We start from the raw sequence: 13,735 nt of genomic DNA on the forward strand, positions 1-13,735 counted from the left end.
TGTCCCAATGTCCCCACATCCCTTCCAACATTTGTCATTATTTGTTCCTGTCATCTTAGCCAATCTGACAGGTGTGTAGTGGTATCTCAGAGTGGTCTTAATTTGCATTTCTCTGATCAGTAGTGATTTGGAACACTCTTTCATGTGAGTGGATATAGTTTCAATTTCTTCCTCTGAGAATTGTCTGTTCATATCCTTTGACCATTTATCAATTGGAGAATGGTTCGGTTTCTTATAAATTATGGTCAGTTCTCTATATATTTTGGAAATGAGACCTTTGTCAGAACCTTTGTTTTTAAAAATATTTTCCCAATTTGTTACTTCCCTTCTAATCTTGTTTGCATTAGTATTATTTGTACAGAAACTTTTTAGTTTGATGTAATCAAAATCTTCTATTTTGTGATCAATAATGATCTCTAGTTCTCCTCTGGTCATAAATTCCTTCCTCCTCCACAAGTCTGAGAGGTAGATTATCCTCTGTTCCTCTAATCTATTTATTATCTCCCTCTTTATGCCTAAATCATGGACCCATTTTGATCTTATCTTGGTATATGGTGTTAAGTGTGGATCCATATCTAATTTCTGCCATACTAATTTCCAGTTTTCCCAACAGTTTTTTCCGAATAATGAATTTTTATCCCTAATGTTGGAATCTTTGGGTTTGTCAAAGATTAGATTGCTATAGATGTACCCTTTTTTGTCCTTTGTATCTAATCTGTTCCACTGATCTACCGGTCTATTTCTTAGCCAATACCAAATGGTTTTGGTGACTGCTGCTATATAATATAGCTTTAGATCAGGTACACTTAGACCACCTTCCTCTGAGTTTTTTTTCATTAGTTCCCTTGCAATTCTTGACCTTTTATTCTTCCATATGAATTTTGTTGTTATTTTTTCTAGGTCATTAAAATAGTTTCTTGGGAGTCTGATTGGTATAGCACTAAATAAATAGATTAGTTTGGGGAGTATTGTCATCTTTATTATATTCGCTCGGCCTATCCAAGAGCACTGAATGTCTTTCCAATTATTTAAATCTGATTTTATTTTTGTGGCAAGTGTTTTGTAATTTTTCTCATATAATTCCTGACTTTTCTTTGGTAGATGGATTCCCAAATACTTTATACTCTCAACATTTGTTTGGAATGGAATTTCTCTTTGTATCTCTTGCTGTTGCATTTTGTTAGTGATATATAAAAATGCCGAGGATTTATGTGGATTTATTTTGTATCCTGCCACTTTGCTGAAATTTTGAATTATTTCTAGTAGCTTTTTAGCAGAGTCTTTGGGGTTCTCTAAGTATACCATCATGTCATCTGCAAAAAGTGATAGTTTAATTTCCTCATTTCCTACTCTAATTCCTTGAATCTCTTTCTCGGCTCTTATTGCCGAGGCTAGCGTTTCTAGTACTATATTGAATAGTAATGGTGATAGTGGGCAAACTTGTTTCACTCCTGATCTTACTGGGAAAGGTTGCAGTTTATTTCTATTGCATATTATGCTTACTGACGGTCTTAAATATATACTTCTGATTATTCTAAGGAATAATCCATTTATTCCTATACTCTCAAGAGTTTTTAGTAGGAATGGATGTTGGATTTTGTCAAATGCTTTTTCTGCATCTATTGAGATGATCATATGGTTCTTATTAATTTGATTATTAATATGGTCAATTATATTAATAGTTTTCCTAATATTAAACCAGCCCTGCATTCCTGGAATAAATCCTACTTGATCATAGTGTATTATCTTGGAGATGATTTTCTGAAGTCTTTTTGCTAATATCTTATTTAAGATTTTAGCATCAATATTCATTAAGGAGATTGGTCTATAATTTTCTTTCTCAGTTTTCGATCTACCAGGTTTAGGTATCAGTACCATGTCTGTGTCATAAAAGGAGTTTGGTAGGACTCCTTCATCCCCTATTTTTTCAAATAATTTATATAACATTGGGGCTAATTGTTCTTTAAATGTTTGGTAGAATTCACATGTGAATCCATCTGGCCCTGGGGATTTTTTCCTGGGGAGTTGATTAATAGCTTGTTCTATTTCTTTTTCTGAAATGGGACTATTTAAGCAATTTATCTCCTCCTCTGTTAATCTAGGGAGCCTATATTTTTGGAGAAAGTCATCCATTTCACTTAAGTTATCAAATTTATTGGCATAAAGTTGGGCAAAGTAACTCCTTATTATTTCTCTAATTTCCTCTTCATTGGTGGAAAGATCCCCCTTTTCATTTGTAAGACTATCAATTTGATTTTCCTCTTTCTTTTTTTTGATCAAATTTACCAAAGGTTTATCTATTTTATTGGCTTTTTCATAAAACCAACTCTTGGTTTTATTTATTAATTCAATAGTTTTTTTACTTTCAATTTTATTGATTTCTCCTTTTAATTTTTGTATTTCGAGCTTAATTTTTGGTTGGGGGTTTATAATTTGGTCTTTTTCTAGCCTTTTAAGTTGTAAGCCCAATTCGTTAATCTTCTCTTTCTCAATTTTCTTCAAATAAGCCTCTAAAGATATAAAATTTCCCCTTATTACTACTTTAGCTGCATCCCAAAGATTTTGATATGATGTCTCATCATTATCATTATCTTGGGTGAAATTGTTAATTGTTTCTATAATTTGCTCTTTCACCCAGTCATTCTTTAAGATGAGATTATTCAGTTTCCAATTACTTTTTGGTCTATTTACCCCTAACTTTTTACTGAATGTAGCTTTTATTGCATTGTGATCTGAGAAGAAGGCATTTATTATTTCTGCCTTCCTACATTTAATTTTGAGATCTTTATGTCCTAATATATGGTCAATTTTTGTATAGGATCCATGAACTGCTGAGAAGAAAGTATATTCCTTCCTATTGTCATTCAGTCTTCTCCAAAGGTCTATCATACCTAGTTTTTCTAATGTTCTATTTACTTTTTTAATTTCTTTCTTGTTTGTTTTGTGGTTTGATTTGTCTAAATCTGAGAGTGCAAGGTTGAGATCTCCCACTATTATAGTTTTCCTGTCTATTTCTTCTTGCAGTTCTCTTAACTTTTCCTTTAGAAAGTTAGATGCTATACCACTTGGTGCATATATGTTTAGTATTGATATGGCTTCATTATTTATGCTACCTTTCAGCAGGATATAGTTTCCTTCCTTATCTTTTTTAACGAGATCTACTTCTGCTTTTGCTTGATCTGAGATAAGGATAGCTACCCCTGCTTTTTTGGCTTTACCTGAAGCATAATAGGCTCTGTTCCAACCTTTTACCTTTACTCTGTATGTATCTCCCTGCTTTAAGTGTGTTTCCTGTAGACAACATATTGTAGGGTTCTGCTTTTTGATCCAATCTGCTATCCGTCTCCGTTTGATGGGATCGTTCATCCCATTTACATTTACAGTTAAAATTACTAATTCTGTGTTTCCTGCCATCGTATTATCCCCAGATTATACTTTTTTCCCTTGACTCCCCTGATCCCCCTCCCCGATATTTAATTTACAGACCCCCCTTGTGACGCGCAACCCTCCCTCTTTTTTTTTTTTTTTTTTTAGGATCCCTCCCCCCTCCCTCCAAGTCCCTTCACTTATTCTCCTTTTCCTTTCCCCTTTTCCTCTCCCCCCTTTTAATGAGGTGAGAGAAAATTCTCTGAAAAACAAATATGTTAATTATTTACTCTTTGAGCCTCTTCTGATGAGAGTAAGATTCACACAATGATTCTCCCCCTCACTAAGTTCCCTCAGATATGGTGTATTTTCTATGTCTCTTCCTGGGATATAGTTTCCCTCTTTTTATCACTCCTTCCCCCTTTTCTGAACCGACCTCCTTCCCTTTACCACACCCCCCTTTTTTTCTTTTATATCAGTAAAATCAAATTATCCTTGAGTATTTTTTATATACCCACAACAGAGTTACAGTTCTCAAGGGTTCTGTGTACCTTTTTCTGTTTCTCTTCAGTCTTGTGGATGTAGATCAAATTTTTTGTTTAAGTCTGGTTTTTTTCTTAGAAACATATAGAATTCCTCTGTTTCATTGAATGACCATCTTCTTCCATGGAAAAAGATGCTAAACTTAGCTGGGTAGTTCATTCTTGGTTGCAGTCCTTGATCTTTTGCCTTATGGAATATCAGGTTCCAGGCCCTTCTATCTTTTAATGTGGAGGCAGCCAGATCTTGGGTGACCCTTATTGTGGCACCTTGGTATTTAAATTGTTTTTTTCTAGCTGCTTGCAGGATTTTCTCCTTTGTGTGGTAATTCTGCAGCTTAGCCACAATATTCCGTGGTGTTCTTTTTTTAGGGTCTATTTCAGAAGGAGTTCGATGAATTCTTTCCACATCTACTTTCCCTTCTGTTTCTATTATCTCTGGACAGTTCTCTTTGATAATTTCCTGTAAAATAGAATCTAGGCTCTTTTTTTGGTCATAGTTTTCTGGAAGTCCAATAATCCGCAGATTATCTCTCCTAGATCTATTTTCCAGGTCTATAGATTTTCCCAGTAAGTATTTGACGTTGTTCTCCAGCTTCTCATTTTTTTTGTTTTGTTTGACTGATTCTTGGGTTCTCTGTGAATCATTCATTTCTATTTGTTCCATCCTGACTTTTAAGGAGTTATTTTCTTCTTTCACAGTTTTTAGTTCTTTTTGTAAATGCCCAATTTCGTTTTTAAATGAATTATTTTGCTCTATTGAGTTTTTTTCCATTTCCCTAATTTTTTTTTTGAGAATTATTTTCTTTTTCCAATTCAGAAATTCTATTTTCTTGAGACTTTTTTATCTTTTCCAATTCAGAAATCCTACTTTCCTGTGTTTTTTTAACCTTTTCTAATTCACTAATTTTGTTTCCCTGCATGTCCTGTGAATTCTTTATTTTTTCCACCTCCAATTTCAGGACGTTGTTATTCTCTATCATAACTTCCCTTTCTTTTCCCCATTTTTCTTCGATCTCCCTCAATTTTTTAAGAGCTTCTTCTAGGAGAGAGTTATGTGATGGGGGGCAGGAATCGTTCCCCTTTAGTTTGTTGTCTGTTGATTCTCTGCTGTCAACTTCCTCGGGGTTGGATACCCGCTGTTGCTCTGTATAGAAGGAATCTATGGTTTTTCTAGCTTTTTTGCTCATACTTAAAAAAATCTTTTGGGGTCTGTCTCTGGGGTAGGAAATTATTTACTTCTTTACCAGCTTCCTCCCAGACCGGATGGATGCAGCGGCTCCTGAGCCTGAGCTAAGAGAGAGAGAGCTCTGGGAGAGAGTTCCCCACCCCCTCCCTGGAAGTGCCTCAGAGGTGATTAGCACTGCTGTGCTTCGAGGGCGTAGAATAGTGAAGACAGCACGAAGCCCAGCCTATGTGTCCGGGTGGGGAGTGGATGTCTGCAGCAGGTGACGTGAGAAGCCCCTGTGCTCAAACTGGAAGTGTCTGCCAGAAACCGCGGTCCCTAGTTCAAAGGTTCCGCTTCTCTGGGACTTCCTGGAGCTGAGTTCCACTCCCTCCAGCTAAGCTAGGCAGTGTGTGTTGCCTTGGGCCGTATCCACCCACTTGTCAATCTCTTAACTATTCTCAGGTGGTAGCTGAGGCCACACCCCCTGGTGCCGAGTCTAATGAGTCACCCCCAGGGTCCAGGGAAAATCTAATCTGAGTTTTAAAATATTTTGGCTTTCTCTTCTGAACTGCTAAATAATTAGCAGAGAAGAGCTAACAGCCTGTGCCAGATTCCTTTACCTCAGTGGCTTCTCTGATCCCAGAGCCCTTCCCAGCGCAATGGGTGCAGTGTGCCCCTACCCCACCGTCTGTGCTGGTCTTTCTTATTCCTCCCCTGAGAACTGACCTTTCCTGTTGAAACTCCAGATTCTCTTCAGCTGGTAAGTCGTGCTTCCAGTCCTTGTGGTATCTATCAGTCCTGAGCTAATTTTGAGACTTAATTTATCTAATTGGTTGTGAGGGAGTGAGGACGTTCACTGAGTCGTGTGTTTCTTCTCCGCCATCTTGGCTCCACCCCCCCCCTAATCATTCTTTAAGATGAGATTATTTAGTTTCCAATTACTTTTTGGTCTATTTATCCCTAACTTTTTGTTGAATGTAGTTTTTATTGCACCATGATCTGAAAAGAAACCCTTTACTATTTCTGCCTTCCTGCATTTAATTTTGAGATCTTTATGTCCTAATATATGGTCAATTTTTGTATAGGTTCCATGATCTGCTGAGAAGAAAGTATACTCCGTTCTGTCACCATTTCATTTTCTCCAAAGATCTATCATACCTAATTTTTCTAATATTCTATTTACCTCTTTAACTTCTTTCTTCTTTGTTTTGTGGTTTGATTTATCTAATACTGAGAGTGCAAGTTTGAGATCTCCCATTATTATAGTTTTGTTGTTTATTTCTTCTTGCAACTCTCTTAACTTCTCCTTTAGGAAGTTACATTCTATACCACTTGGTGCATATATATTTAGTATTGATATTGCTTCATTGCCTATGCTACACTTTAGCAAGATATAGTTTCCTTTCTTATTTCTTTTGATTAGATCAATTTTTGCTTTTGCTTGATCTGAGATAAGGATGTCTATCCCTGCTTTTTTGACTTCATTTGAAGCCTAATAGATTCTGCTCCATCCTTTTACCTTTATTCTGTATATATCTCCCTGCTTTAAGTGTGTTTCCTGTAAACAACATATTGTAGGTTTCTGACTTTTGATCCAGTCTGCTATCCATCTCTGCTTAATGGGGAGTTCATCCCATTCACATTTACAGTTAAAATGACTAATTCTGTATTTCCTGCCATCATATTATCCCCAGATTATCCTTTTTCTCTTGCCCCCCAAACCCCTTCCCCCCAGTATTAAACTTATGGTCCCCACTTGCATCATGCAGCCCTTCTTCTTTAGTATTGCTCTCTCCTCCTTTTAAATCCCTTTCCCTTTCTTGTTCCCTTTCCTTATTGCTCTTTTTCTTTTCTCTTTTCCTCTCCCCCTTTTTAATGAGGTGAGAGAGAATTCTCTGTAAAACAAATATGTCAATTATTTTCTTTTTGAGCCAACTCTGCTGAGAGTAAAATTCACACAATATTCCTCCCCTCTCTAAATTCCCTCAGATATGATAGGTTTCCTTTGCCTCTTTGTGAGATGTAGTTTCCCTCTTTTTATCTCCACTTTTCCCTTTTTCTGATAATGTCCCCTTTCCATTTTCACTTCCCTTTTTTTGTTATATCAGTAAAATCAAATTTTACATGTACTCTTAATGTATGTCCACAACAGAAATATAGTTCTCAAGAGTTCCTTTTACCTTTTTCTGCTTCTCCTGAGTCCTATGGTTGGAGATCAATTTTTTTGTTTAGATCTGGTTTTTTCCTTAGAAACAAATGGAATTCATCTGTTTCATGAACTGTGCATCTTCTTCCATGGAAGAAAATGCTAAACTTAACTGGGTAGTTTATTCTTGGCTGCATTCCAAGTTCTTTTGCCTTTCAGAATATCAGATTCCAGGCCCTTCAATCCTTTAATGTAGAGGCAGACAGATTTTGAGTGACCCTTATTGTGGCACATTGGTATTTGAATTGTTTTTTCCTGGCTGTTTGTAATATTTTTCCTTAGTCTGATACTTCTGAAATTTGGCCACAATGTTCTGTGGAGTTTTTTTTAGGGTTTTTTTCCAGAAGGTGTTTGATGAATTCTTTCAATGCCTATTTTACCTTCGGATTCTATTACATCTGGGTCGTTCTCTTTGATGATTTCCTGTAAAATAGTATCTAGGCTCTTTTTTTCATCATAATTTTCGGGAAGTCCAATAATCCTCAGATTATCTCTCCCAGATCTATTTTCCAGGTCTGTTGTTTTGCCGAGTAGATATTTGACATTTTCTCCAGTTTTTCATTTTTTTTTTTGGTTTTACTTGTCTTATTCTTGGTGCCTCAATGAATCATTCATTTTTTTTTTCAGTTCTGATTTTTGATGAGTTTGCCAGGGCAATTCCAACAGAATAAGGTGTTTCAAAGTTAAAGCATAACCAGCAATCACATCCCAGTAGGTTTAAGCAAGGAGTAAAAATGAAAAAGGACTGCTTAAAGGACTTCTAATTCAATCTGAACTAGTGAGATAGGGGTTGGGGCAGAAGTACCTAGGGCAAAGTGGACAGGAAACTAGGAGTTCCCATTCTTCCCATTTTTGAGAAAAATCCACCAGTTTTCCCAATTTCCTATCTCTTCTTCCCTCCCTTTTTGTCTCAGGTAAATGGAATCATCCAAAAAAGCAAATAAATTGTCAAATAACCATCCCACATATAAATCCCAAGAGTGAATTCCTACCTATATCACATTAGGGTTTCCTAAAAATCATTCAAACATAAGAGCAAGAGTTATACAATTTTAACAATTTCCATCCCAATCTTAAACACACAGTAATAAATGACCCATTCAGGGCTTAACAATCATTTATCAACCTTTTTCCAATTACCCATATCAGTCTATTAGGGGCAGGGGGCAAAGCCTCTCATTTAAAAACTGCTTCATGATAATAAGGGGCGAAGTGAAAAGTGAAAAACTGGTTCACAAGGACTGCTGCAAGATGTGGGGAGGCCAAAATAGAGTTGCTTCCCATTTAAGGAAACAGGCAAACAGCTGTCAGCTATAGTCCCATTAAAGACAGCAGTTTAGGTTTCACGGACCACTGTTAATTGTCTTCTCATCATTTAGAAATCTTGAAAAACCTGAATATCTACAAACACGAATATTTAGTAAAAGATAGATGCCTAGGCTAAATACTCATTTGCCTAAGTATTTAGGATATAATGATTACATATAAACAGATTGGAAACAGCAAGGTATGACATAATTGAATTGTGTTAACAAATTCTATTGACTATTGGCTCCTATTAAGCACAAGAGAAGAAAAAAATGCAGAAATATGACTATAACATAATATCAAAACTGATTCTTCAGCACATACAGGACACAGGATAAAGTACCCTTAACCCAGTTATACTCCAAGTAATTGTTCCACTAACCATCAGAGGGTGGAGCTTTAAAACTCCATATAAATATTAATTACAAGCCCAACAAATTTTACCTCAAATAACAAATTCCATTGAGCAAAGTTTCAGATAAATCCCAAACACATATTTACCATGACCTCATATTGACAACAGTAAGAAATTTGTCCCAGTAAGTTCACAACTCATCTTTCATATCTAAGTAGGCAGTGTCATAAGTCAAACATTATACAAATCATTTTGCTTTAAAATACCCAATACATAGAAAAATTCCAAATTGCTCATAATATAAATATTTTCAAAAGGACAAAGAAAAAAACTGTTATTTTCAGAAAGCCTTTTAAATTATGGGCATAATCTCAGAATACAGTCTATACAATCAATTAAAACTTGTACAGAATCTTCTAATGCCACATAAAAGAATCTGAAAGATTCTTTAAAATATCAATTAAACTTTTAAAAATAACTCTACCAAATTATAGATCACATTTATGACTATATTCCTTCACCAAGGAAATCATTATGTATCTAAAAAAGCAAAAACAAATGTAAGCTGTCTCTTTGAAATCACAGTTTGCTTCTTTCAGCTGGCTTTGACTTGAAAACAAAAAAGGTTGTAACACACTTAGTGGGAGGGAAGGGGGAAAGGAAGGTGAGCTACATCTGCACAAAAGATTCCCTCCTGTTCCCATTCAAGCTTTCCCACATAGAAATCTTTCCATCAAAAACTGCCCTTTTTCTTTTCCTACTGAACTCTTCTCTTTCCCTCAGCTACACACTTTAAACAAATTTTAAACAACCCTTCTACTAGATACTCCATTGCTAAAGTAGCAGAAGCAGTCCCCCCCCCACTGCTTTTCCTTCTCCATATATATACAATCATCTTGGCTAGAATATCCTTTGAGAAGCTATCGATTTGCATTCCTGTCCTGGATGAATGCTTCTGTACAACCCAGTGCTAAATACCCCCAATTTCTCTTTATTTTGCTAGAATGATTACAGGAAGTTATCTATGCAATGCAAGGATTTTGTGGTGGGTGTGCTGGACCTCTGCAGGGACACAGAAGAAGTGGAGGCAATTTTAAATGGCGATATGAACATCCAAGTCTGGGCCAATCATCACCGTCCAAGTCTGAGCCGAATCAAGCTTGCCATTAAGTACGAGGTAAAAAAGGTAAGTCTCCCTTCCCAATGTATTCATTCATGGGGCTTTGGGTCATCACTTTAATAGTGTTACTAATATTCCTTTGCATGCCATGTATCTTTTACCCTTTAAAAGAATTGTTTAAGTACTAAGAATCCCTACTCTTTAATAAGGAATACTATATAGTGTTTGAAGGCCTTATGTAGCCTCTTTTCATCAGGTAGAGCTGATCACCCATTGAAAGAGCCATTAGAAAGTAAGACTCTTCTTGAGAGGAAAATTTCTTGAATGCTAACAATTCAGGAGGAGCCATGTTTGATTGGACTATAGTGGATCAAGAAGAGTGGATGGTTCTCAGAATTGCAAAACGAACCAGACCACTGAGGAAATACAGAAAGCCTTATCAGCAAGATTCATAAATGAAGCAATAGCAATAGATGACAACCTTTCTACTCCTCCTCAACACCTTGATAGGCTGGAAAACCTTAAGGGATGAAAAACTACAATTTACAAAGAGCCTTGAGTCCAAATTAGTTGAAGGAACTATACATTTATACCCTAGAAAAGAGAAGACTTGGGAAGGAGAGGAAGTGTGGAAGAAAGCTTTTTGATCTATCCAAAAAAATATCAAAGACTTTCTTGTGGGAAAGGTATTAGACTAATTCTGTTTGGTCTTAAATGGCAAACAAAATCATTATGTGGAATAGAAGAGAGACAGATATAGGTTCTATTTAAAGATAAATACCTACAACATTTGAATTGTCTAAAAGTTCAGTGGTTACTGTTGGGTGATAATGGGTCTCTCTTCCATAGAGGTATTCAAGAATAGCTGGATGGCCATTTTTTGTGTTTGTTAGAAAGGGAATCTTTTAGAGGATATTGGTTGAACTAGAGACTAGTTTCTTCAAACTCTAAGACTCTTATGTTCATTCCTCAATCCTCTACTAGGAGAATTTAAATGAATGCTTTGGTGCAACATTAATTAGAGCTATCCAAAAATAGAATGAGCGATCTGGAGAGATAGTGAATGCCCTCTCACTACAAATCTTTTTGTTGAATAGGATATATTGAAGGCTTCTTTTGTGCACAGATTGGACTAGACAGCCACAAAAGATCCTTTAAGCTCTCAAATTCTTTGAATTTTTGTTTTATCATTTGGTCAGCTAACTATTGATATCAAAGTATGATAGGTTTAGCTATGAAGTAGATTATAATAGGTCCTTCTAGACCCATCTAGATCAACTCTCTCATTTTGCAGATTAGAAAATTAAGACTAGAATGTGAAAGTGATTGCCCAAAGATCTCATAAACAGGTGACAGCAGAAGTGAGATATGAACCCTTCCTATCTGATTTCAGAATTAATGTAGTACTTTCCATTATACCACAGTGATGTTCATTGCACAATAAAAAATGATTAAAACATTGTTTTCATCCAAACATTTGTCACAACCTAAGCTGATGTCAGCAAGGACTAGCAGGATTTTTAAAATGTGCATTTAGCCCACGCTAATCCTTCACTGCTATTTTGCTCATCTAAAGCAAACTATCTTTGTGAAAAAATGTGAAATCATCAAGGGAGATCTCCTAGGCTAAATAGATTTTTATATATTTTTCCTTCTTATTACAATTTAAAATTTTACAAATTAGCTTGTTTCTCAAGGCTTGAGCTCCAAATGGATTTCCAAAAAATTAGCTGAGTTATGGAAAATAGGACACTTGGGGTTGGGTCTATGAAGCTTAGATTCAGTATGGTGTTTTTTTTTTTCTTTTTATGATTTTTGTCTTGGTTTTTAAATTGATGTCAATGTTTAATTTGACTCTCTTGGCCCTATAATCCTTAATTTTTCAGTCTTATCCTAGCCACAAAGACTCAGTGAGACTTTGTTCTCAGCTCACAGCAGTTATTTTCTGAAGCTGCCAAAGATCTGCCTCCTTGAAGTACAAATATGGTTCGATGGATGGCTGAGGAACAAGTCAAGATAAATATAAACATCTATGCTAATATGTGTGTATACACACATACATACATATACACATATACATATATATGAAATATAAAGCATTTCCTTCTCTCTTCTTCATAGAACAAAGGACCTCTATCTCTGCCAACTAACATATGATGAAACTGAGCCACCTATAAAGCAATATGAAACCCCAAGTAACCCTTATCTATAGAAGAATGAAAAATGTTAAAAATAAAATGCCAGACTTTCTAGTTTCCAAGACCTTCTTCTTATGGGAATAGAATTAGAATGTCCTCTAAATTTCCTTCCTATCTTTCTAAAATAATGTTATTCAGTAATTCCTTGAAATTTACCAGGGATCACATTGATGTCATTCATTTTGAGTAAATGTGATTAATTAAATTCAGTTCAATAAGAATTTATTAAGCACTTCTTAAATGTCCTGTCTTGTATTTAATGCTAGAAATACAAAGACAAACATGAAATAGTCTCTGTCCTCAAAGAATTTAACTTTATGTATAGCTAAAAAAGTTAATACAAAATTTGTAACACAATGTAGTGTAAGAGAAGGAAAGCACTAAGGAGGAGATTTGGAAAAGTCTCATGTTAAGATATAACAACTGAGTCTCTTTTTGAAGGAAGCTAAGGACTCTAAAAGACAGACAGGAAGAATTGCCCAGTTCTTTTGTACAGTCTATCATTCAGTACCAGGAAAGGGTTTTAAAAGTTAAATAAAGCAGTTTGTATTTGATCTTGTAGACAACTGGCACTTCATAAGGAGGGGGGAGTGACATTATTGTTCCTGTGTTTTGGAATATCTCTCTGATATTCTATATAAAAGATGGAGTAGAGAGAGGAGAGACTCTGGCTTTTGGACATACAATAAGGGAGGTTGTACCATAGTTTAAGTGAGAAGTCATGAGGGTCTGAAGAGGTGGAATAATGCTATACATAAAAAGGAGACAGAGAGATGTTGAATAGGACACTAACAAGACTTGATAACAGGTTATGCTTAGGGGCTCAGGGAGAATAAAGAAAGAATCTGACATTCTGAGAACTCTCTCCTCTATATACTTGCCAAATTTGGCTTGACCTTAATTTACACTATCAAGAATTTTTAGGTAAAAATGCCCATTGGAAAAACTGTAAGCATTCTTTAGCTTTTGCTACTTTTTTCTTCTTGAATTCCATATTACTAACCTATTTCTCTTCTGTCAATTAAATTTAACATGCAAGCATTAAGTACCAGCTGTTAAATACAAGGTACTATGCTACCTATCTATGAGAGATATAAAGGCAAAGTAGTTCCTGTCTTCACAGATCTTATATGCTACTAGGATTAAAATACTTAAACAGATGAGTAGATTTAAGATAATTTGAGGAGGAAGAGAGAAGACTAATAAATAAAGGGATCAGAAAAGTGGATTCTGAGGGGAACCTTAATGGAGGCTAAGAAGTGGAGATAGAAAGTGAATAGGATTCTGATTAGCATAGCTATCTAGCTACTCTAATTATTGTCCAGGAGAAAGATTATAGTCAAGATTTGGGTGAGTGAATGGAGGGAATAAAAGAAATGAATATAGTAAAAGACCATCTGGGCACAAAGAAGAAATAAGATGAAGAGTTTGGGGAATAGATAACAAGCTTAGCACAGAGGTATGATGAAGTAGTA

The 13,735-nt window shown here is 35.6% G+C and overlaps 1 protein-coding gene across 1 annotated transcript in view; it reads left to right on the plus strand.

Annotated features, from left to right (window-relative positions):
* Positions 1 to 13,735, plus strand: part of TRPC7 (transient receptor potential cation channel subfamily C member 7) — a 288,781-nt gene that overhangs the window by 102,140 nt on the left and 172,906 nt on the right. The window contains exon 3 of the mRNA XM_074284798.1: positions 9,946 to 10,128. Within this exon, the coding sequence (XP_074140899.1) occupies positions 9,946 to 10,128 (183 nt within the window). The remainder of the gene's footprint in view (positions 1 to 9,945; positions 10,129 to 13,735) is intronic.

Source organism: Sminthopsis crassicaudata, chromosome 2 (assembly GCF_048593235.1).
Source record: "Sminthopsis crassicaudata isolate SCR6 chromosome 2, ASM4859323v1, whole genome shotgun sequence".
NCBI lineage: Eukaryota > Metazoa > Chordata > Mammalia > Dasyuromorphia > Dasyuridae > Sminthopsis > Sminthopsis crassicaudata.